The sequence below is a fragment of the Myotis brandtii genome, unplaced genomic scaffold (genome assembly GCF_000412655.1).
Source record: "Myotis brandtii unplaced genomic scaffold, ASM41265v1 scaffold131, whole genome shotgun sequence".
Classification (NCBI taxonomy): domain Eukaryota; kingdom Metazoa; phylum Chordata; class Mammalia; order Chiroptera; family Vespertilionidae; genus Myotis; species Myotis brandtii.
In genome coordinates this window covers 5,676,403-5,702,724 of record NW_005354632.1, presented here as the reverse complement: position 1 = coordinate 5,702,724, position 26,322 = coordinate 5,676,403, and the positions used below count along the sequence as shown (strand labels likewise).

At 44.7% G+C, this 26,322-nt stretch overlaps 1 protein-coding gene across 1 annotated transcript in view; it reads right to left on the bottom strand.

Moving 5' to 3' along the window:
- VAV3 (vav 3 guanine nucleotide exchange factor) overlaps positions 1-26,322 on the bottom strand; it is a 166,563-nt gene that overhangs the window by 40,572 nt on the left and 99,669 nt on the right. Inside the window, exon 20 of the mRNA XM_005860122.2 lies at positions 23,942-23,987. Coding sequence (XP_005860184.1) covers positions 23,942-23,987 — 46 coding nt within the window. The remainder of the gene's footprint in view (positions 1-23,941; positions 23,988-26,322) is intronic.

Genomic DNA, 26,322 nt, shown 5'->3' with positions numbered 1-26,322 from the left:
GATTTTAGAGAGAGAGGAAGAGAGAGGGGGACAGAGAGAGAAACATCGATGTGAGATAGAAACAGATCGGCTGCCTCCTGCAGGCACCCCCAACTGGGAATCGAGCCCGAAACCTGGACATGTGCCCTGACCGGATTCGAACCGGCGACCTTCCAGTGCACGGGATGACCCTCAACTGACGGAGCCACCCCGGCCAGGGCTGCTGTTGACTGTTTTTAAAGTACAAAGACAATTTCCTTGTTTTAACCCTGTGGTCGGCAAACTGCGGCTCGCGAGCCACATGCGGCTCTTTGGCCCCTTGAGTGTGGCTCTTCCACAAAATACCAGGTGCGGGCGCGCGTACAGTGCGATTGAAACTTCGTGGCCCATGCGCAGAAGTCAGTTTTTGGCCTGGGAGAGTCTATTTTGAAGAAGTACTGTTGATATTTGGCTCTGTTGACTAATGAGTTTGCCGACCACTGGTTTAACCTAACAGGTGCCAAAACAATTCTCTCAATATACATGTGTTGAGTACCTAATACTAATGAGACCCCAGCAGAAAGGTCGAAGTGTGACAAAAAGCAGGCGTCATTCTCGGGTAAAGCACACTTCACATAAATCTGTACCTGGTCCTTGGCTGAGGGGAGCAGCATCAATTAGTGTCTCTCTGTTCAATAAATCCAATAAACTCTGGCTGCGGTCCTTGCTCCCGTCTGCCTGGGAGCTACACCTCTTCTGAAAGCCTGGCTACAGGATTTCCCTCTCGAGGTTCAACGACAGTAAGGATATCTCACTCTGCCCTTCGAAGCTGCAGGGAATAATTTGTGGCAGGCAACTTCTTTTGGATTTTCTGTGAATTTTTTTTACCTCTTTATAGAAAAGATATTTTTTTAGCCATTATGAAACATCACAACATAAATGTTCTCTTTCTTTAGAGCAGAACTGTCTAAGTCATGCATCTTCGTTTTATTAACCCCAAGCACAGGGCTCAGCGTGTGATAAAACCCTGGCAATGGCGAGTGATTTAATTTTCAAGGGGAAGTTTGACTATGAGAGTTGAGTGTTCATTTTAACACAAATGTAGGTGATAAAACCAAATTAACATTTTCCCTATCATCTTCAAGGATTTAACAATGTATGACATTTGTTCTTAAAACTGCTTTGACTTAACCGCTAAGACACCTAAGCTGTGGCAGTAACTTCTGCTCAGTCATCGCATTTCATCACGCATCCCGCGGCCCTGGTGAACACAGCTGCACACACCCGGGTGTCCACCTGAGCAGCTCACGAAACACATTTCTCCTCGATTCTAAGATTTCTCTAGGGACTCGTTCATCAAACAAATAAACCATAAGCCCCTTCTCCAGTGAACAGTAGCGGGTGTCCTGAAAAATGGACACACACACTGACTAATTATAAAGGCCCAGGGTGACGTCGCTGGGACAGTGCCAGACAGGTCGCTGGGAAAGCGCTCAGCATTAGCACCTACACCAGGGAGCTCAGAAGTCTTCATGGGAAATAGGCTCTAGAGTCCAGGGGGCATCAGCCAGGCAGAGGGAGGAGGCATCCACCTCCCCACAGTCAGAGGCACAGAGCTGTGTGCTTGAGCGACCTTCTCCGGCAGGTTCTGCAGGTCAGCCAGCTGGGCCCCGGCAGGTGGGTTCACACACGGACAATAGAGTGACTCCCACGTTGGGCCACAAAACTAAGCTGATGCGACAAGTCAGTGGACACAGGAGGGAGCGGGTGACCCGCAGAGGGTCTCCAAGGCCGGTGGGAACCAGATCTTCGGATGCGAAGTGGTAGAAACGGAGCCTCTCCCGGAGATGACAAGGCCCAAGGGGTGGCTGAAATGCAGCCAGGGGCAGAGGTCACTGCAGGTGCAAAGGTCAGTGCCAGTGAAGTAAGGAGGCTCAGGTTCTACAAATGGATGGTTCATTGTATCTACAGGTTCTTTGTCTAAGGAAATACTACTTTGAAGGGTTTTCAATGACCGTGAAAAGAGGCGTGTCCTGCATTGATCAAGACTGCCCTGAGAAACGCAGAATAAGCAGTGTTTGCGGTGAACGTGAGCTGGCAAAGACAACTTGTTTTCTCTGAAACATGCTGTTGCCACTTTGAACTTCATTTCAGTCTCCATCGCTGGACTGTGCTGGGATTTGCTGACTGAAATGCAATGAATGGCAGTGAAGTACTGACCTGTTAATAAATGGGAGTCCCACTGAGAGAGAACTCGCCCCGGCTCCCCTCGGCTGCCTTGTCCCCTCTCCTCTCGCCACCTGGCATGGTCCCTCAATGATGCCCTCAGCGACGGTCCCCAGAGAGTGGGACATGAGTCAGCGTCACCCCACATGCAGGCCTGACCTCCAGCCTCAGCCTCTCCCGCTGTCCGTTTCTCAGGGAAATCGGTCATTTCTGTGTTTCAAGTAATTAAAGGAAGACTTCAGCGTAGGAAACAAAACCATCTAACAAAGGTTAGGTCGATAGGGTGCGAAGGTGACATGTATGAGCAAATTCCACATCTATCAGGTCATGGCTGAAAAATAAGAATCTCTCCCCCGCCCCCAGCAGCATTTCAAAATTCCTCGGCTATGTTTTCTTTCTTTTCCCTTTCTGGCGATCACAGGTAGTAAGAAGTTTTAGAAACAAGAACTTAATTCTTCGTGACGTTTTTGTCCTGAGACCTGCCCCTGGGTGCCTTCTCTCATCGATCACATGGCTCCTCCTCTTGGCACAACAGCACTGACAGGGAACTCGCCTCTCGAGGGGCCACACGTGGAGAGGGCTCTTTTGCTGGGCTGAGTTGCGTAACTGTCATTTTCATCTTAATTATCACGAGTGGGAAGGCGTTTGGAAGATGTAGCTCCCTTGGCTTGGAAACAAGGGAACTAGGAAAAAAACGAACTTGTGTGCCAATTCTCCTAGACAGACGTGTCCCTTCTCACAGAGAGACAGAAACACACGGAACCCGTGGCCCTCACGCTTCCCTCTGACCCCAAACCCACCCCCCTCCCCCATGAGACACATCCTCCACTAGGGCTGCAAAGCGACCCTGGGGGGTCATTTGTTAGTACTTTGGCTTTTAGCTTCTGTACCTTCATCTTTTCCTAAGGCATCCTTGTATTCCTGTGTTTAATTTTTTTTAAAAATTGCAAATGGCCCAGGTGGCGTGGCTCAGTGGTTGAGTGTCGACCTATGAACCAGGAGGTCACAGTTCAATTCCCAATTAGGGCACATGCCTGGGTTGTGGGCTCGATCTCCAGTGTGGGGCATGCAGGAGGCAGCCGGTCCATGATTCTCTTTCATCATTGATGTTTCTATCTCCCTCTCCCTTCCTCTCTGAAATCAATAAAAATATTTTTTTAAATCTAGCAAATGTTTACTTTGTGCTTAGAATGGAAGTGATCAACAACACAGAGAAAAAGGAAATCATATGCAGGCAGTTGTTAAAAAGCATCATGAGTGTGACGGTACCAAAGCTGCAAGAACTATGGGAGCATGAGCAAGAAGAACCTCGCCACGGGTGCAGGGGAGGGAACCTCAATGGGAGAAAGCCCTGGTACGAAGCGAGCGTGGCCACATGACTCCCGTCTGTGTAATGATGTGGGGGAGATTGTTTTTCTATAAAAAATGGGACTTTAAAATGTGCTCTCATTAAAATTATAAAAATTTATGGAATTTTAAATAATAATGAAAAGTTAATTTACACAACATAATTAGGATGATCCTTCAAACATTCATTCCAGTCGCTTATGATATGAAAAAAATTGGAAACAATCGAAATGCATAGCAATAGGGAATTGGTTGAATTAAATGGAGGGTACCGCCTTATAACTGCACAGTGAGCTGAAACTTAAAAATAACGTTAGAGAAGACGGCTTAACGATGCGGAATCATATTCAAATACCTTGTGTGTGTGGGGCGGGGGGGGGCAGGTTACAAAGCAGTGGTGTACACAAGAAACCGCATTCCTGTTCGTAAATGGGGAGAGAAGCACAGAAGACCGAATCTGTGAAGACATGTGCCCCGCTGTGAATAGGCGTTCAGTTAAGGTGTGCAAAATTAGAAAAACTGTTGGCTTATCTAAATTTTATACAGTTAACATCTGTTTCTTTTATCTAGTTTTCAGTGAAAGTATTTTTGTTCTTGTTCAAATCCTTCAATGATACCCTGGTTTTTCTGCAAAATTCAGTCCAAAACTCCTTGTCCTGACCATAAACACAGGCACGGCAGCAGTCGCCTACCGTGACATTCTGGTCGCCCATCACCGGCCACCGGGCCTGCCCCTTGTCAACCCGCACCTGCATGTGATTAGAATGAGCACCCCTCTGGGCACACTTGGTAGGCAGGTGGCACATTTGTGCAAGAAAAGGCTGTCTTGCCTGGCCAGCGTGGCTCCGTGGTTGAGTGTCAACCAGGAGGTCACAGTTCCATGTCTGGTCGGGGCACATGCCCAGGCTGCAGGCTCGGGGCGTGCAGGAGGCAGCCGATCAATGATTCTCTCTCCTCACTGATGTTTCTCTCTCTCTCCCTCTCTCTTCCTCTCTGAAATCAATTTAAAAAATGTATTTTAAAAAAGAAAAGAAAAGGCTGTGTCTCCTCCCTCTGGGAAGACACTCTTCCGTGCCAGGCCCTGAGGGGTGTGGTGGAGGCCCGTCCCTGGCACGGCACACAGCTAAGGGCACTGTGACCTTCCCCGTTCCACTGTGCTCCACGCCCCTTTGAATGACCGTCACAGAAATGACTGCACTGGACATAAGTCGGATGTCGTTATTTTGCTTCCTCCCCCCTCAAATGCAACCTTCACAGGCCACGGGCCAGGAATCAGGCCACCGTCACGGGTCCCAGGGTGCTGGGTCCCCAACAGTCTCTCGATAAATGCCCGGTGGGTACGTGGAAGGCCGCGTCAATGTTCACCATCAGAGAACAAAGATTAAAAAGATAATTTGATAAACATCTTTTCAAAATGTACTTCTTGACTAATTCTGCTTGTACAAATCTAGTGGCCTGTTAGGGCCATTGGCCGTGTACAGGTGCCAACTGCCAAGTCCCCTCCCGGCTCTGACAACTGCAGCTCTCGCCTGTATCTGCCACACTCTGGGGCTCAGAAATAACCAACTTCCCCGCTGCCTCTGCCAAGAAGAGTAAAGCTGGCACCCTCCAGACAGGCTGGGAGCAGTGTTTTTCCCTCCGAAATGAACAATAATTGTTTCGATTTTCAAGTCATTATGTGCCCATAAGTAAAGAATTAAACAGCTCGGAAAGCAAGGGAAATTTAAATTCATAATCTGACTAACGGCCCTCATGGCGTAGCCCTGAAATTTTAAAACCAGAGCCCTGTATTTAAAGTGATTGTGTCATTTTCTTAAAAAATGAGCTGCAGTTTTCAGCACTGAGTCCACTCAACAAAATGAGGCTGCCCGCAAATGAATACTCCCACATGCATCTAGCCCCCTTCCTCCAGTTAGAAGTATATTTTGCCTTGCCGGCGTGGCTCAGTGGTTGAACATCAACCTATGAACCAAGAGGTCACCAGTTCAATTCCCAATCAGGGCACATGCCTGGGTTGCAGGCTCGATCCCAGGTAGCGGGCGTGCAGGAGGCAACGGATCGATGATGTTTCTCTCTCATCAATGTTTCTATCTCTCTATCCCTCTCCTTCCCTCTCTCTCTAAAAATCAATAAAACATGTTTAAAGTATATTTTAAAATTGTTTTTTAAAAGAAGTTATAGTTAAGGCTGAGACATTAGAGTCGCTCAAAAAAAACATGCATGGAAAAATACCGTCTCGATTTTTATTCTCTTCAATTTGGATTTTTCCTTAAAGAACCTCGATAGGGTGATAAAAAGGTATCTGCCGGAACCAGAGAGAGATGCGGTCACGGGCCACAAGCTATCACTGAGCACGCCCAGAGCCCAGGTGCGGCTGCTCCTCGATGATCCATGGTTTGGGGACCCAATAGTCATCTTTCCTACTCTACTCAAAGCACTGGGAGTTGAACGGATTTTATTCAAGGCCACCGGTGTTAACGTTTCTTATGCCCCACATCCACCAGACTGACAGGATCTGTGATGAGGTTCTAGCAAGAACATTTACTAACAGATGAAAGCTCCAAGATAGGCCCACGCTGTAGAGAGAAGGGCTAACAGGAGGGTTATCTGCGCCCCTAACGGTAGAAAAGGACGGAGTGGCATGTGAGCCATGTGCCAGGAAAGGAAGCTGAAAGTTTCTAACTCATCCGACTACCAGCTAAAATGCTGGCAGTGAGGCGCGCGCTCAGAACCGGGCAGACGCCAATCAGCTGCAGGGAACCCCCCACCCCCGCCCCAGAGCGAGACCCCCAGGACGTACAGCAGTGACTGCACACAGCTATCCAGGCTGCTGGGTCTCCCCGAAGCTTCCCTGGGGTTCCCACTTCTTGTTCTCTATGAACCTAATCATCTTTTATACGTGCTGGGAGTTCATCTTTTAAAGATACCTGCGTTAGCCACTGTATAAACGAGTGATTTTCAACCTTCTTCAACTCATGGTGCATACAATTGCTGAAATTTTTCGGCACACCAAAAAGTATATTTTTTGCCAATCTGACCAAAAAAATAGGTATGATTTGATTCATTCACACGGGATAGCTATTGTTGTGTTGGCTATCTAAGGGAAAAGAGGTCAGTGCCCCGACTAAATAGTCAGGTATCACATTTTAAACATTCTTGCGGTTGAGAATCGCTGGTATAAACTATTGATTAAACCAATGAATGCATTTATCATTGAGCTGTGTTACAGTAGTGCATCTGGTTAGTGAGGACTCGGAAACCTCTGGGGAGGTGGTAATTACCAATGCCACGTTTATTCAATAGCTTAAAATATACTTTCCATGTGTGAGTACGCAAATGGAATTTTAACATAGTAAATTTTACATTGTTGAACAGCACTGTATAAATTTGGTTTATAAAAAAAAACTTTAATGATAAAAAAATTAAGAAATACATTATGCTAATTCAAGTATTTCTGACAGAAAAAAAATATCACTCTTAATAAAATAAACGTGCATAATATTCCATTGGAAGGGCTTTAAAAATACCTCTGGGTCTGCTGTGGCCTCCCTAAGCTTGAACTTTCTCTAGACTCTTGAACTCTAGATTTCGATTGAAAAAAATAGTAAAAATCAAAACCAAAACCATGACTGCATAAACTCTTTCAGCAAACATATTAAAGTTAGAAGGTGAGCGAATTACATGCAATATGATTCAAGGCAATTGCCCAAAAAAGTGTTTCTAAAAAAAGTGTTTCCAAAAAATTGTTTCAGAAAAATGAAAATGTGCAAAATGAAGAGTGTGCCAGTATTTTACTTCGGCTGAGAACTTGGATGGCCTTGCCTTCTTGTCCCAGCAAATCCCCTTCCAGAATCCGAGCAAATACTGATGCTCTGGTTCCGCTCTTACGGATCCTAAATGAATCTCCTATTGTTTCGATTTAGCTCTGAGCAGCTGACATGAGAGACAAATGATTTTCACTTGAAGATTCCTGCCAAACGTATCAGGATATCACTTTATAAACATGTCTGTGTTCTATGTTGCTGTGGGTTGAGAATCTTTTATTCATTGTTCTTGAAGTCTGGGAAAAAATTAACAAAACTGGTGTAGACGCACCAATATTTACAGATAGTGATTTTCATTGCTTAGATACACTCATCTGAACAGTAAGCATATAATAAAAAATAGGACTGCTAGCCTCAATAACAAACCATTTCCTTAATTTCCAAAGTATAAAATAAAAATGTAAATGGCTTGCTTGCTTTCACTCCTAAACTGCTGGGCTGAAACCTCACCGGCTGCCTCCTGCTGTGTAAGTGGTTTCAGAGGCGCTGGACTGAGCCCAGCCGTGCCCGGCTTCTCCCCTGAGGCTGCTGAGCCAACCGCCCGCTCGCTGTCAGCATCTTTAAACATTTATCTATGGCCTTTTCAATGCTGTAATTACCTCTCTGGATGACACTCTTGTACCACTGTCTCAGGGTAACTGAAAATATTTCACTTTACAAAGCAACGCTAGCTTGCCCTGGCTGGTGTGGCTCACTGGTTGAGCGTCGACCTATGAACCAGGAGGTCACGGTGCAATTCCCGGTCAGGGCACATGTCTGGGTTCCCCCGGGGGGGGGGGGGGGGGTGTGCAAGAGGCAGCCGCTCAGTGCTGTGCTCTCACATTGATGTTTCTCTCTCTCCTTTCCTCTCTCCCTGAAATCAGTAAATAAAATTCTTTTTAAAAAAATAGAAATAAGTAACGCTAGCGAAAACTTGTCTAGCGCTTACCATGTGCCGGGCCCTGTTCTGAGAGCTTCCTGTATATTAACTCATTTAAGCCTCACGACAACCCTATCCAGTGAATCTATTAAGACCCTCATTTTCCAGGGGAGGAAGTTAGGGCTCAGAGGGGCTCAGTGCCTGGCACCAAGTCACAGCGCCGGTAAACAGTGGGGCCCGGATGGAGATCCACGGCAGCCGAGCTCTGGAATCCACGCACCATGAATTTTCATAGAAGCATTACAAGCGAGACCTGCGGGAGCCGGCCGCGTGCACGGACCACAGCATCGCCATGGGCCTCGGGCGTCTGGAGCCTGGGCCCTACCTCTGCAGGTTCTGGCTCGTCTCCTGCACCCGCCCAGATCCCCAATCCTGAAGATGGTGGCGATGACAACAGTGAGCGTCTCTTAAGGGCATACACAGAGCCAGGCACTGGGCCGAAGCTCTCCAAATGCATTCTCTCCGTTAAGCCTCACATGGCAATTGTGGAAGGTGGACACCAAGTGAACCCCACCCGGGAGAGGACAGAGGGAGGCAGGACAAGCTGAACAAGCTCCCCAGGGCTGCACCTCGGAGGGGCAGAGCTCAGCACTGAGCTAGCAACGCCAACCCTAAGCCTCATTTCTTTGAATTTAAATCCAATCTCGGTGTGGCTGCTTCTTTCTATCCTTAGTTCTAAGAGTTCGTTCAGCTGGTCTTCAGATGCTTCTCCAGTTCGATTGCTCCATGATTTAGCTGCGACTTTGTGTGGTGATGGGAGGAGGTGAGCACTCCGCCACCGTGACCAGAAGCTGCAAAGCCTAAAGCCTTGATTCCTTGGATGGTCTTCCCTCCCGCACCCTGCACGACAGGCAGGCCTGCGCCGGGGCAACAATGCAGGAAAGACAAGCCAACGAGGCCGGCAGATCTGCCTGGGGAACTGCATGCGATTCTGACCCAAATGGTGTAGACGGGTTATCACAGGGGCACTACCGTCATGAGGCTGCGGACCCTTGGCTGGCGATGGTGTTTGCTGCGACTACACGCACACAGACGGGACCAACAGTAAAGCACGAGATGGGAAAACATAATCGACGTGTATGAACTATTTAAGATGCCAAAGCCATGGCCAAACCCTTTCCCACACAAATCCTCATGAAGGCATTAAGGGGAAAGGCCGTGTGTACAAGGAATAAACAGGGCAGCGTTGATCCCATTAGCGTGGGTCGCTTCCTGATGGCCGGCTATGACTGTATCACCTAATCCTATTAAAGTCAAAGCTTCCTTCCCTGCTGACCCGGGGCGGCAGGCAGGTCCTCCAGGGGTCACTGACCTGCCTACGACTCCCCCTTGCAGATGGGGGGGGTGCCCTTCAGAAAAGCCCTTCCCGGCTGTCCGGTCACCTCCCGGTCACCCTCTCCTCCAGGACCCGGACATTCGTGCAATTACAATGCTGCCCGTGGCTCAGGAGCCTGACATGCAGGTCGATGCCTCCTTGCTCTGGAATGAGTGCCCAGAGCATCTCCTTAGAGCCGACCCGCTCACTCCCTCCTCCCCTGAGCCTCTGTCTCCATCCACGTCAGAGGTCACCCTGGTCCCAACAGGAATCTCTGCATAAAGTGCACTTGTTTAGTGAGCGACCCCCCACCCCCAAGGCCCCCAGATTAGTTAAAGGCCTCGTGCTTGCACTGGTTAAATTTTTGTAAGTTTTTTTTTATGAAACTGTGGTTAAAAGTCAGCTTCAGTGTTTATAACTTATGTGAACTCCGTTCCTGCCTTAAACTCTCAGGGCAGCAATCTCATCTGTGAAGTGGGCATAACGTCTACCTCACAGGTCTTCTCATGAGGATTAAAATAAAGATTCATCCTAGTCCGTGAGTATCATGAATATCCCCCTAGTAGTCACCCCATGGCTGCTTCAACATGCCAATGAGCGTATTAAGTCATTTCTAAGAATTGGAAGTTGTGGCATATGCATGTGAAATGCATAGCATAAGAGGTAAGGGAACCACCCACTAACTTTTCCCTTATTACAGTGAGAGGAGAGACTTAGAGCAAGGTCCCGGAAAGAGGAAAAGTGACCATTCCAGAAAAATCTGCTCTCAAAGGAATGCAGGTGGCTCAGTAGGAGTTTCCAAGGCTTCCTATTAGCTTCCTATTTTTCAGTGAACCTACAATTGGGATGGTTGCGCATGAAGCTAGCCGTGTCTTGTTGCAGGAGCGCCTGGAACAGTGAGTTCCCAAGCTACTCAACGTCTTATGTTCATTCCAACTCTCTCCTACTCTTTTGCAATCAGGGGGTGGGGCTCCGGGATTCTGAGGGCGTCAGTGCTGACTCTGCAGAGAACAGCCCCAGGGGAGAGTCAAGAGCTGATAAGAAGGTCAAGAAGATCACAGGGACAGAGAAAGGCGAGTTAGCTCCGTGTCATTTAAACTCCAAGACAGAAAAAGTCTCGCTTGCACTTTAGTTCTCCTTCACCTTACAAAACCCTCCTTCTAGTCTACTGGGCTCAACCTCTTCTTTCCGGACTATTTGACCTAAAAATGAACTAAGCCTGGCTCTGTATCCTTACAATTTCTTCTTTAAATATGTATTTTTCTTGATTTCAGAGAGGTAGGTAGAGGGAGAGAGAGATTGAAACATCAATGATGACAGAGAATCATCAATCGGCTGCCTCCTGCACGCCCCACACTGGGGATGGAGCCCGAAACCCAGGTATGTGCCCTGACCGGGAATCAAATCGTGACCTCCTGGTTCACAGGTCGATCCGCTCAACCACTGAGCCACACCGGCCGAGCCGATCTCTTTTTGCTTTGCGTTTTACTTCTAATATCCTTTATTTATGGGGTACACAAAGAGCCCCCCACTACTGCTGCTGGTCACCTAGCTTCTGTGATTTTCCAAAACCTCACAGCTGCATCTTCCACCGTGACCTTAAAATGTTCTGTTGTTCTTTTGGCTTTGACAATGCTTCTAACAACGGGGACCACAGAAATGAACAACAAAGGGTGTGTCTTCTCATCGGGATAAGAAAGAAAGCAACACGTTTTCCGAAGTGCCTGAAAATGCCACCATGGATTCATCCCTACCTGTGATGCCTGGCAGCCACCAGATCACAGGCAAAGGAGACAGGAGCCACCTCCTCCTGCACATCCATTTCTTTTCTATTTATGATCGTTTCAGTTGGTACATCTGTTTTCTCACATGTGGTTTGTATTATTCCTTTCTTTTTTTTTTAGATTGTCATCAATTTCATCTACTGACTGAGTGCCATGTTATTCATTCATTTTTCTTATTTGTAAATAATGTTTTAAATTAGGAAACAGGAAAAAAAAAAAGATGTAAAGACTCAGTTACCAAAATAATGCAGTAAAATTGCCAGTAAATGGTGATGATGAAATAATGATATGGCTGACCTAAAATTTCATCCAAACAACTAATCCGTCACATAATTCCAACTTTGAGAGGCTGAGGTTTATGAAAATAACAAAGAGTCCACAACTTGGCGCTTATTTTTATCTCGTTACACTAATTTGTATGTCATGACGAGGTCCAGTTTTCTATCTTGATTAGAGCATTAGTTCATTTATGATAATTGGTAATCTTATGATAAAGGTAAGGCGCCCATTTCTACCTCCATTTTATAGGGGGGAAAACTGAGGCCATTAACTTGCCCAGAGATTTACACAGAAGCCTGGAATGAAACCCGTGCTTTCAAACTTGAAGCCCATTCTGCTTTCTACCTGAAAGATAGGCATTTCCGTCAATGCCTGGCACTGGCCAGCCACCCTGTACCAAGCACATCGGTGTATGTGGTGACCACACCGGCAGGAGGTAGCTGGCCTAGGTATCTAGTGTCCTCTGATCCAGGCACCTAATCTCAACGAACACACTTTGCTGCAATATAGCGTGCATGGGCATTGTCAGAGCTTGTTAAATTTACATAACATTCTCCCAAATCAAATAACAGCCAAATTAAAACCTTTTCAGATGAAGAGAAAAAATAGGAAAATAGGCGAGTTTTTTTGCCTTTCAGAAATGTTATTGATAAAAATTGGCAAGAGACACGAAGTATGTTTGTTCTTGTGCTTCGATGATGATTAATGAACTCTTTTTTGGAGGCAAGATCTGCACTTGGCATTAATATTATAAACTTTTCTCATCCCAGTGGCTTCTCTTTAGGTGGGAAAAGCAGTTACATAAGGCAGTGATTAATGAGATGCCCCAAATGTTGATTTAGTCCCAGATAGAGATCTTTTTTCTCTCTCAAATCTAGCTGCTCCACCAGAATTAATTTTAGGTCACACTACAAATATGAGTAAAGTGCCAATTCAAGTTGAAAATACATCATATGCTCAATGTGAGTCCATATGCTTTTCCCCAATTTCTTCCTGTTTTGCTAGGAAAAAAACATCCTTGAACAGTCAGATTCCAAGAAGGTGTTGCCATTTCATTTTTTTTTCAAAACCATTGGCCAGATTCTGTTCTTGGATGCTGCTTGAATTTAAAATGGAAGCTACATAACTTGTAAGATATGGGATGCCCAGCGCATAGCATTACAGGTTTTAAATGGCAAGTTGCTTCCTCTGGGAGTTCAAAGCTATACTATTAGCAATATAATAGCAGGTGGCGGCGGAGAAATCTCTGAATATTTTCGTTCTTCATCCATCTCATCCTAACCATGTGCCCTAAACAGACCAGAAGAGAATTCTCAGGCTCAAGAAGGAAAGTTTTGCCCTGAATTGAAGGGATCACAAGCCTCCTTGGGGCCATTTAAAGTCACAGAAAGCTACCAACAGAACTGCTGGTATCTGGACATCGGAAGGCACGTTCCCGGGACAGGTCACCGGGAGCAATGTGACAGGTAGGACACCAAAGCCGTTATTCTACCTGTTTGCAACTGGCTTCCCCAAGAAAGATTATATATTAAACACCTACATTTTTTTTTTTTCAGAGATAGTTAGGGAGGGGAAAAGAGAGATCGAAACATCAGTGTAGAGAAACATCAATTGGCCGCCTGCTGCATGCCCCCTACTGGGAATCGAGCCCACAATCCAGGCATGTTTCCTGACCTGGAATGAAACTGGCAACCTTCTGGTGCATAAGACATGGGTCGACGCTCAATCAACTGAGCCACACCGCCATACTGGCTGGGCGAACACCTAATGTTTTCATGGCAACATATAAAGCTTCCTAGATTAAAGCTGTAAACACAGAATTTCCACACTGGTTTGGAAAGGAGGACATACCTATACAGCATCTTTTAAATAAAGTAGAAGTTGAAATTTTCTTATTTTGATTTTTAAAAATTGTTAAAACTACAGATCTTTTGAAATAAGAGGTCTAGTCTGGGCTCCAGGAGTAGTTGCATAAATTAAGATGAGAAGAGATTGGTAAAATTAAGGATGATGTATATTTGCAAGGGAAAAAGAGAGCAATGGAGATAGTCAGAACTCAAATGAATAGTCACAAAATATTTCTCCTCCTACCTCCAAAAGGCCTGGGAGAAGTAATCTTAGTTTGTCATAATTTACAAACAGAAAGGCCTGGAAATCTCAACATTAAATGCTTGTATTTGTTTAAAACAGTATTCCCTCACTATCGCTACAGAGCATATATTGTGACATATTTTATACAAGATAACTTATGATCTGAGCCAAATATGTACGCAATAAAGTACAAAATAAAAAGTGCACATGGAATATGGTTGTTAAACATATAAAAAGGTAAATTTACACTTTGTAGAATGTTGTACTGTAAATCCTTAAAAATGCCTTGATGTCCATGTTGCAACTGCTCACAGAATTTTAATCTACTACTTAAATAAAAATAAGTTAGACGGCATGGGTCAATATGCTACATAAATTAAGCAATAAGACTAGGAGTCAGTAGTTAACAACATTCAGAAGGGGAGAACTTTCTAAGCATAAAAGCAGGGAGGGAAAGACCATATATAAATACCAATGGATGTGACCACGTGCAAATTTAAAGCTTTATATAGAAACAAGTCATTAACCTGAAGTATTTTTCAACCAATATAAGGTTGATGTCATATAGAACCACTAAATCCTGAAGAGAAAAAAATGGGTAAGGGATAAACAGATAATTTACAGAGTAATAATACAAATAGTCAATAAACATTAAAAGGAATCTGTATCTCTAGAAATCAAGTTCATATTATGTTATGAACTTCTCCATATGAACAGTAATATACTTCACTTATGGAATGACTTGAAGTACAAAGAATTATACTGTCTTGGTAAGCAATAAGTAAGACAGTCTCATGCATCAACAATGGCGGGGATGGAAATCGATGTAATATTTCTAACAGGCGATGTGGCAACATATATATCTAGAATCAAGGAATTCATGTTTAGACCCAGAAATTCTACTTCTGTGACCCCATTTTATATAATAGTGATCAGCCACCTGAGCAAGGATATTCATGCCTAAAAATCCCTCAAAGTTGCATTCATAATGATGAAAATTAGAAAGACTCCCATCCGACAATAAAGTATGCTGAACCCGTTTCACTTTTTGTTGAAGACTTGAACGATGCAGGGCTCCTTCCCAGGGTGGCTCAGATGACCTCTGCGACCGACCTGGCTGACCTTGTGCTTCCTCTGGTTCAGAGGCACCCTCTGCTCATGAGCACAAAGTCAAATTTCTTTTTCTTTTTTTAAATATATTTTTATTTATTTCAGCGAGGAAGGGAGAGGGAGAGGAAGACAGAAACATCAATGATGAGAAAGAATCACTGATCGGCTGCCTCCTGCACGCCCCCTACTGGGGATCGAGCCCACAACCTGGGCATAGGCCTTTGACCGGAACCGAACCCGGGACCCTTCAGTCCGCAAGCTGACACTCTATCCACTGAGCCAAACAGGCTAAGGCTCAAATTTCTTGATGTGAATGAATAAGGATCGATTTGGCCGCCCCTAAATTCTCATCCGACATAGCTCTCCTCTCAAACCAGGGCCTTGCTGGGCTGCTGCCTCTGCCTGACACCGTCTCGTCTCCATTCATATCCTGTGGATCCCCGACTCACACGCTGGGTTTCAGTGCAGACGCCACTTCCAGATGTTACTCAAGGCTCAAATTTCTTGATGTGAATGAATAAGGATCGATTTGGCCGCCCCTAAATTCTCATCCGACATAGCTTCCCTCTCAAACCAGGGCCTTGCTGGGCTGCTGCCTCTGCCTGACACCGTCTCGTCTCCAATCATATCCTGTGGATCCCCGACTCACACGCTGGGTTTCAGTGCAGACGCCACTTCCAGATGTCACTTATCTGAAGGCTGTGCCCCTTGAAGCAGACCCCGTATGTTTTCCCTGCTCTCAGAGCCGACCTCAGCCCCATGTCCCTGTGCGCTGTGTAAGGAAAACACATCGTTCTCCTTGTAAACTTAACGCGGAGCCTGCAGACTTGTCAAATGGTTGAGTGAACAACTGAATAAACAAATATGCTCATGAGACAACATTAAGTGACACAAGCAGATACCACATTGAAAATACAAAGGTTTTATAAACATGTGCCTACACACACACACACACAAAGTACTAGGGGGGAAAAGTGCAACAAAAGGGTTAAGGTGATTACATCAGTGAGTGTTTACAGGCAATTAGTCCAGAAATCTTTTCTAGACGTCCTTATAGAGTCTGAATTTTATTTTTAGAATAAATTTTTCAAACTGCAAAATTCTAACTTATCACTAAAGTTATTTTTTAAAAGAAATATGTGCTATCCTACCTTTAAATTCAGAAAAAAGTAGTACAAAAGTAATATTTTTAAAGTTTATGAAATATCATAAATGACATAAAAAACACTTTAACGACAATTAACTACTGTGTTTCTGTTGCCACTATTCGAGTTTTCTAAAAGAAAACCTTCCAAAATAATCAGAAAGCAGGTTTCCAGAACTGCAGGAGAACTAAAAATTATACATTAATTCAGACAGTTAACTCCCTAACAGGGCTTTTTTTATTCAGCGGCACTGGAGTTTACTGCTTGGACTGCCAGGAATCATTCCTTCCATCTCAAGCCTGCTCAGCAGAGCGAGTGCTGCTGGCTGTCACCACCCAGCGTGTCTCTGGGCCGGTGTCTACGGTTGCTTGTTTCAAACCTCTAATTAGCTGCCTCATCTTCTGCCGGGGAATCTCCTGGTGCTCAGCTCTTACCGTCCAAATTAATTGAAATGCTGTAGCAATTTCAGATGAACATTTTGAAGATTAAGAACGCATAAAATAAAATCGCCCATAAGTCTGCTTCATAACATCAGCCACCAGTGAACCCTCCAAAACAGACCAGACTCACTGCTATTCGCACTGTACTATACGGACAAGCTTCAGGAAATGAGCGTTCCTCTGTCCACAGCCTGGGCACTAAGAAGGGGACCCAGAAGACCTCGAGAAGAACGAGGTCCAGGGAGCCAAACACTCGATGAAGTCCTGGGACCAGCCAGGTGCTGTGTGGCCTTGGGTCAATCACCTAACCTCTCAGAGCTTTGCTTGTCACAACTGAAAAATAGCAGTGTCCCCTCTTAGGTTTGTGGCAGACAGACCCAAAGATCAACCCCAGCAATCTCTCCTCCGGGTATTCAGAGCTTGTTTGATCCCCTCCCTGAATGTGAGCAGGACCTGCGACGTGCCTCTTTTCAAAGAAAGGTGATGGGGTGTCACTCCATGATTGTGCTGTAAAGATGTTCAGTTCCATCTGGCTAGGAGACTGTCACCTTCTTGGCTGGCACACTTTGGTGAAGTAGCAGCCAGGCTGGGGAGGCCCATGGGGCTGAGAACTGAAGACAGCCCCGGGCCAACAGCGAGCTGGACCCGAGGCCCTCCGTTCCACAACCCAAAGGAACCGAATCCTGCCCACAAGTATTTGCATGAGCTGCGAAGTGCATCCTTCCCCAGTTGAGCCTTCGGATGAGACACAGCCCTGGCTAACACCTTCAGTGAGGTCTAGTGAGAAACCCAGAAGCAGGGCACCCAGCTATACCGGGCCCAGATTTCTGACCCACAGAAAGTGGGACATAATAAATGTGTGCTGTCTCAAGCTGCTAAATGTACAGTACTTGTTACACAGTAATAGAAAGTGAATACAGAAGTGTGTACGAAGTAGTAATAAAACCACTCACTCACTGTGGGCTAAACCTTGTTGCTAAATGCTCTATCTATTAACTCATTTAACCTTCACGACTCACTGTGGGCTAAACCTTGTTGCTAAATGCTCTATTAACTCATTTAACCTTCACAATGATGGGAGGAGGTATGTCTGCTACTACTGGCCTCATTTTAGAGATGATAAAGCAAGAGATTATACATCTGGGAAGTGGAGGGGCAGGACACGAACCCCGATCCCCACACTACAGAGCCCTCGGCGACCCCACTGCACAGGGTTGCCTCTGAGGTTAAAAGGGCCCCCTATCAGTGCAAGGACCTAATACAGACAAAAAATCTAAGAGAGCTTTCCCTTCTCGTTACTCCTTTACTGCCACAGAGGCAGGCTGTGGCTTAAACTTCATGCCTCGAGGGCTACCTTCTCTAGTTCGCCTACATTCCCGCCCTGACACTTCCAGCAAAGGGGGAGAGGGCACCTTTCTCCCCATTTTCTTCCACCAAACATGCTGTCGGCTCCTACTCCCTCAATTCTCTAATCGGATGGACCATCTACACTAGCTTGTGAGTGGGAAACAGTGGGATGTGTCACCCCCTCCTAGAAACACAGTGCCCGCCACAGCCAACGAACTCCAAATGGGTGTCTGAGGTCAACGACGGGGTTCCCGGAGCTATGGCGAGGCAAGGAACTGCCGTTTGCTTGGCGCCCCTGCAAGTTAACGCTGAGGGTCGGGACGCCCTTCGGTGGGATTCGGCAGCTTCCCTTCTAGATTTTCCTCTTTTGCTGCCAGAAAGCAATCAAGCAGAAGAGCTGCAAATGGGACGTGTGAGGGATGCATAGTTGACCCAGAAGTGGGTTCTGTGAAAAACACTGCCAATGCCTTACTCGATCATCGCATGACCGAGCCTGTTTCCCACCGAAGGCATCCCTGTGCCCCGCGCCTTGGCCGGAGGGCCCTCACGCGCCGGGAAAGGCTGGCTGGGCCAGGCACCGGCACACCTGCCAGGCGGCAGAAATATGACCCTTTGTGAGCTTAGAATGAGACCTGAGAGGGAGAAATAAATCCTCCCCGAACTGAAAAATATGTGAGCGAGGGACCAGGATGTACCTTTCAGAAACCGGTCATCGTGGCAAAGGGAATTAGAAAGGAGGCCCCGGAAATAACCACAGGAGGGTCCAGTGCAGAACTCGCCTTGGTGGCCGTAGTGAACAGGAGCCTGAGAACAGCCCCCTAGTTCAGAAGCCACAGCCGCTCCCCGGGCCCCCGCACAGCATGGTTTCATTTCTCTGCAAGGACAATCGCTGGGCTCTATTGTCCTGGTTTTTTCAAGTTCATCCTTTTTCTTTAAGTGCATTTTTTATTGATTTCAGAGAGGAAGGAAGAGGGAGAGAGATAGAAACATCAATGATGAGAGAGAATCATCAATCTGCTGCCTCCTGCACACCCCCTACTGGGGATCGAGCGCAACCCAGGCATCTGCCCTGACCAGGAATTGCACCGTGACCTCCTGGTTCATAGGTCGACACTCAACCACTGAGCCATGCCGGCCAGGCCAAGTTCATTCTTTCAGTGTGAAATGTATGTTTACACATTTACAATTATGCTCCCAATATTTAGATTAGGATTGACATGTGATGAGAAATTAGTTTTAGAGGTGACAGAAAAGACAAAAATAGGTTTGACTGATTAATATGGAAATAGTGTAACCTATGGATACATTATTGCTTATTTATTATTGACAAAAGCTCATTTACTATAAAGCCTTCAGGAATACACATCTGTTTCCTTAAAAAAGAAAAAGAAAGGATGAAATATATTTTTAGATCAGTGATTTTTAAAATCCCAGGTTGGTATTTTTTCTCTGCAATGTTTTCTATTTGGAAACTAAAAATATGAAATTTCTCTATCGCACAAGTTGCCAGTATGTTTAAGAGCACATCTAAAAGAAATCAACGCTTCCGTCTAGATCTGAAATGAGTTTTTCGATCCTTTGAAATGAAACATTAAGGAAAACTATAATAAATTATAATTCAATACAATAAACCAGCATTGCAAAAGTTTTACTTATATCAATGAAAACATATAGAGACAACCCAGCTTACCAGCCATTGGAGCCCACACTTGCTTCTCTGTTTTCCAATTCCTTTGCTTTTTGGTGCCTACCACATAATTACATCTTTTTATGTGTTTATCAGACTATTCATTCATTGTTTTCATGACACTATGCGACACTGTAGTGAACCAATATAACATTAAAATATTTTAGCCCTGGCTGGTTTGGCTCAGTGGATAGAGCGCCGTCCCTTCGACTGAAGGGTCCCGGGTTCCATTCCGGCCAACAGCACATACCTCGGTTGCAGGCTCAATCCCCGGCCCTGGTTGGGGCCCCTGTTGAGAGGCAACCAATCGATGTGTCTCTCTCAAGTTGATGTTTCTCTCTCTGTATCTCTTCCCCTCCCTTCGACTCTCTCTAAAACTCAATGGAAAAATATCCTGATTGAGGATTAACAATAGCAAAAAAAAAAAGAAAGAAAATAAATATTTTCACATGTCCACTCTTATACATAAATCAAGACCTCTGCCTGCGGCTCCTTCCTTGGGCAGAATATAAATTCCTGTGGAGAGGAGCCGTGTTTTCTCATTGATGGCACTGCAGGTCTGCCGGTTCTATAAGACACAGAGTTGGTCATGAAAGCGAGGTTCCTTTCTTCCCACAAGAAACAGAAATAGCATTTCTACCAAAGCTGTCCACCTGACAGAGGCGGCCGCCTGTGCAGATGGCTCTGCTGAGACACACATGACATCTCCGTGAACGAGACCGTGTTTCCAAGCCAGTCGCTTCGCAATCAGGATGAGCCCCGAGAAAGAGCGCTTATCAATGTAACCATTATCTGTCCATTTGCTATTCAAGGTTATCACCAATCTGATGCATAGCCTATGATCAGAAAGAGATGAGGTAGCTGCACACTTATTTCCTCTGCTTCATCTAATCTCCAGGAAGCCCAACACAGAACAATGGCTGGGATTTTTTAAACGCTAGTGACTGTGGACTTAAATGCAAGATGCTATGCGTCCTGCAAATATAAGATAATTTTGCAATCGTCTGAAAGCATGGACTTCATTAAAAGAACACATTTCCTGGTAGATAGATGTGCCACAAGCAAACTCAATCTCGCATCTCCTATACTTAGACAGAAGGACATTTTTAAAGCTCAGTTAAAATTTAATTGGTCGCTCTGACCTTGAGTGCCACTTTAGGTGAAAAATACCACACCGGTGCTCAGACTTCCTTGAGATTTATGATCTCATGTTCTTGAAAAAGGCCCAGCACCTCCGTGTTCCTGAAATAATTGATCTGTCTCTTCTAAGTGGTATTTTCCTGAATCTAACATCTGATGTCTCAGGAAGAAAAGTACAAACTGATGAAAATACCTCGCTATATTTAAAAAATCCAAAAGAGCTACCAGCATTTGCATCTACCACATTATTACATGTATAAAAAACGGCCAAGATCATAAATTGGTAAACTTCTTAGCACGGAAGACAAGAAAATGTAAACCAAACTGCAAAACCATGGGCAAATATTGTTTATAATGATTAACCACCATCATTAATAAAGAGCAAATGTTTTAAATGTGCTAACGAGACACACTGCAAATCTACAATTCATATCTTTCTCCGTTTGAAAAGAACTCCACAAGGCACTGTATAACTTTTTGAACTTAGCAGTTTTTCTTTCTTTTCTTCTTTATTGTAATCAGAAACACTACTAACTTCATCCAAAACTCTGGACCAACCACGTTACTGGTTCCTCCTCTTAAAGAAAAGCAAAATACCACGGAGGCCATAAGACACGCAGAGAAGACGAGCCAATCTGAAAATTCCCATGATTGTGTACCTTCTAGCTTCAATGGAAATTCAGCATGAAATTCTGGGCCTGTTTGAAAAGAAGTAACTGGCAAGTATGACTGGATCTCCTCCACATGACGAAACGTCCAGTGTGAAATAACATGCTCTACCTCACAGCACCTATAAGAATCGTCACCTCTTAGCATTTACTGCGTACACGCACCGGTGCAAGCGCTTTCACGTACCAGCGCATGTCATGCTCACAGCAGCTCTGTAAGGCAGGCACTGTCATTAGTCTCCTTTGACAAAGGAGGAAGCTGCAGCGCAGAGAGGACACAAGTTGCCCCAGGTCAACTGCAATCAACAGCTAAGGTGGGTCACCAGCCCAGGCAATGTGGCTCGGAGCCACGCTTCCTACAACTGGATATTCCATGTTGCACGAGAGCCAACGCACACAGAAAAATTCTATTCATTCCTCCATTCATTGAAAAATATGTATTAGGCACCTACTATATACAAAGAAGTTCTTGTCCACACAAAAGGTCTCCAGAGAAGATCCACCATTTACCTTTGAAACGGCCCTGAAACTGGGATCTGATGCAGTGGTTACATCTGAGCCCCAAACTATTTAATCACTTTTTTTCTACAAACCCCCACCCCCCAGAGGCCCCAGAGCGCAGTCTGGGTATCGCACTTGGAGGAGTCAAAGAAATTAGCTGGAAGAGAACATTTCAAGGAACTTCTAGGAAAGGCTCTAACAGAAAATGATGCCCCGGGAAGCGGTTTGTCCGTGCAGAGGAAGCCTCGGGTTTACCCGCCCCTGGTTTAGACATCTCGGGAGTAAGACATGTCACGCAGCTGTAGGGACTGCCAAACAGCAGTCACATGGCGACTAACGCGGAGCAAGGTCGTTAGCGAGCGGGGTTAGCTCTGAACAAGGCTTTGCAACTTGCAACAGAAAGAGGCAAAGATACCAAAGACTCTAGACACACACACAATTCAAGGCTGATGTCAGAAGCCACCTACAGGGAGAAGTAGTTGCCATCACATTAGGAGCTATAACACGAAAGGCCATCGACTATTTGCTCTTTTCAAAAATGTCAAAAAATGAGAAAACACTCATATATTTATTACACCTACTGGAAAGATCTCTTAGATAGATAGATAGATAGATAGATAGATAGATAGATAGATAAAATTACAAGCATAACATATACTACTTCTTTTGTATTTCTAAGTCTATTCTTCATGAAGTCTTTCATGATCTTTGGACAAACTTCTGGACAAACAGGAATATCAGAAGAGTGATACCTCTACGAAGCTATCACCTTTAGGAAAGAGGGAGCTAAACTATTTTATGATGGGTCCACTTTGTCATATTTATAATCTGTGAATTCACTATATCTCCCTTTAAATCATCTAAGGGCTCCTAAAATTTGGGGCTATAAATTGGTAATAGTGAAACGTGTTCCTACAGATATAATAAACAAAGAAATGCATTTCCCTGTTGGGGGGGGGGGGGCGGTGAATTAAATGAAAAAGCCAGAAGAGAAAATATTTTTAAAATAACATTTCTAAAGGTTAATTTTTCGAAACAAAAATATTACAACTCACACAAAATAAGGAAAAAATTACACTCACAGTCACACACTCCTACTAAACAGAAGTCACCTCTACACATCACTGCAGAATCCTCTGGAAGGGGTAACGTCTTGGGAAAGTTACAACTATTAAGAGTCAACCAGAACCCCTATTTTTTTAATGGCCTCAATTCTGTTCTGGGGTTAAAAGACTGGAACGGATCTCAGCAAGCCAGTGAGGCAATTTCTAACCGGAGGCAACAAAGCTCCATAAATCTTTCCACACAGCTCGCAAGCTGGCGTGGTGACCATGGGTGTGGCTGCAGTTAAAAGTGAGAAAGCTTTGAAAGCTAAACTCGACAACTAGGCAAACACTGTCGATGAGGCGAAAACCAAACCCATGATCCGGATTCTGTCCCAGCAAGATATCCTTTCATGTCCCACTTGGTTTATTATCAAGTTCATGGAGTTGGGATCCTTGAGCCACGAACGCCTTTCACCCACGACACTGTGGCCGCGTAGGTAGCTAATCTTTGGTAAGTAAACTGTGGAAGGCATTGCTTAATGGACGGTGAAGTAATTGCCCTAAAATAATGCCGGGCAGACCTCACCATGTGACATGGAAAACAAACAACTGCGTGTTCCCTGCAGCCAGAGTCCTTCCATTCTGTCTTCATGTACAAAAGAGTTTACATACAGGATGAAGAAAAGCACGTTTCCAAACGGGGAGGGTACCGAAGCTCTCTGGTTTACGAGCCCTCCATCCCCGTAGAAAATGCTAATTTTTAAGCCCCAGTACGCAGGTTGGTTTTCTTTCCCGATTTGGGAGGGAACAGGGGAGTGTGCTGGACACACTGGCATTAACCAGGCACCTTGAGGCTGCTCAGTAAAGCGAATAACTGGCTCAGGTGCCGATCGGGGAAAGAGTGTTCCTGAAGGTTACTCACCATGTGACCCTGCCCGAGGTGGCACCATCAGGTAAATGATTGACACATGAGATGTTGACTCCTGGTCACACATTACATACCAAACTGCGGGAAACAGAGGCCAACACTCTGCCTGACTTTCTACCGTAATCCCCATAGATGGTCCTAGTCACTCGCTAAGTCACAACCAGAGACGTGCAACCAGAAACATACCTGCGTCCACCTGCCTGGAGGTTCTTCGAAGTCCATTGGTCCGTTTCTGCGCAGAAAGACAAAACAAAGAGTTTCTATTAGTAAAGTGCATTCCTTTGTGAAGGATCTAATAAAATGTAAAACCTTAAAAAATAAATTGTTAAAAATAAATAAAATTGTTATGTTGCATTTCAATGATGGATATCTACAGGCTTGTTACGCTAATATCTCAAAAGTATGTTTAAAATTTTTAATAAAAAAATTTAACCGAATAAATTGATTTTTTTAAAGTATATTACTTTGTGACACTTTGGAAAGCCAATGAACGTTGTACTTTTCCCATGAAAAAGTATGACTAAATTGGATTCAAACATTTGGTTCTAAAGCTTGTTTTTATAGTTCAACCTTTTTGTTTCTCCAATGAGTCTTCCACCTGAACAACACTCCATTGGCTCTGTTCATACTTGGAACACTGTGGGAGAGAAGGAGGCTTCCATTTGCCACCTGTGGGTATTAGTACTCATTTTTTTTGAAGTCAGAATGACTACAGGAGTGATGAGAGCGAAGCCCAGGCAGCCCAGAGCGGTCAGAACATGCTCCCAGCAAAAACATGATCTCCAAAACGCTAACTCGGTGATTTTTGAGGCCTGACAGACCAGCGCCTGGAGAAGATGCAGCTCCAAAGACCTCAAGCTCCGACCTTAGCAAACACTTAAACGAGGACGGTATTCTAACTGTGGGTCGGTTGTATCTTAATTCTTCAAGAAACAAAACAGGCATGCAGCCTGTGAACCATAAAAGCCCATTCTGATTAGAGAAAAGGAATCCATAAGAAAAACTGTGTACCTTAATCAATAAAGAAAAAAATTTACATGAAAAAAAAACACCTGTGCATTGCAAGACTTACAGATGAGATGCAAAACAAAAGGTTTTAAAGCTTTGAAAATACATAGGAACAAATTCGATTCCGTACTGAATTTGTTTCTACCTAATAACTATGGCAACCCCACTGATTAAAAGTAGATTTTCGCCTTGTATTACACATCTGGGTAACGGCCATGTCATTCAGATTTTCACCGCCGCAGCTTTTCCGACGTGTGTCAGGGACTGCGCCTGTGTAGACTGCGCTCCATTCGGGGCACACCCAGCTTTGCTCAGCACACACTAGCCATGGGTTTCTCCTTGGGTTCCTCCTGGTGTTTCCTTTCACAAGTTAAATGGGGGAAATGGGCTCCTACAGATGCCAGGGGGCCTCCACACTGTGGTAAGCAGACATTCAGGGTTCTCAGGTGAAAGCCAGTTGGAGAAATCGTTTACATATAACTTTTTCACCCCACTACTTTCAAAATGGATTTGTGCAAAAGGCCCAGGGGATGAAGCTCAGGCGTACGAGACGGATATCTGTACTGGACAGACCAGTCAGGAAGAGAGCCGCTGGGAGTGAGAAGTCAGTGCAGTCCTGGCCATCTGGTCAACCAGGCACAAAGGAGAAGCATGGAGAGTCACAGATTCATATGCAATCACTTGGACGAAAACTGCTTTCAAAGAAAGACACTTCTCTGCCTGAAATTTTATGTAGAAGTTTTGGAGCTCTCTCTATGAATGAGCTCAACTGACAATATTTTCTATATAATGATGGGTATTTCATTGTTAGTGACTTCCTGCATAGCCCTCCTCCTTCTACACGTAGAATAGGAGCTGTTTTTCTACTGCTCTTACATCTACTCTCTAAGGGCTTGGAAGGCAAAAAAGGAATTCAACCGTTGGGCCTTACTCCTAGAATCCCTAAACCAGTACTATTTAAAAACTATCAACTTAGAATATGAAAAAGAACACTCGATTTCAAGAGTAACTCCACATTACCTTAGAAATTAGGATTAAAATTTGGAACACGGGGCAATTTTTAAGAGTATGAATTGTAGCATCAGACTGCCCAAGTTCAAATTCAGACCACCAGGCACCTGTTTGATCATGAATTAGTTAACATCTTTGTGCCTGTCTGGATCCCCAATTTCCAAAGGGGATTATATCCCCATCGGGGGTAATAATAGTGCCTACTTCATAGCATGTGTGGTGAAAGTGAGTTAATTTATGTTAAGTGCTTGGAACAGTTCCTGACACATAGCAAGGATTATTAAGTGAGATATTATTATTAGTATTATTATTATTGACCTTATTAACTTAATGGTGTTTGGAATGTTTAAATTCATATAAAGGACAAATTCTTCTACTAAAGTTATTGCCCTACTGCTTATGTTTTAGGTTCTTCCTCCAGAAAATCACTGAAAACCAGTGACCTTGAGAACAGAAACTTCTCTACAACAAGAGTGGGAAATAGAACAAACCATGATCTGGTGAATAAAAAAAAAGGGAACTTCAGCTCAGAACAAGTGCATTTAGAG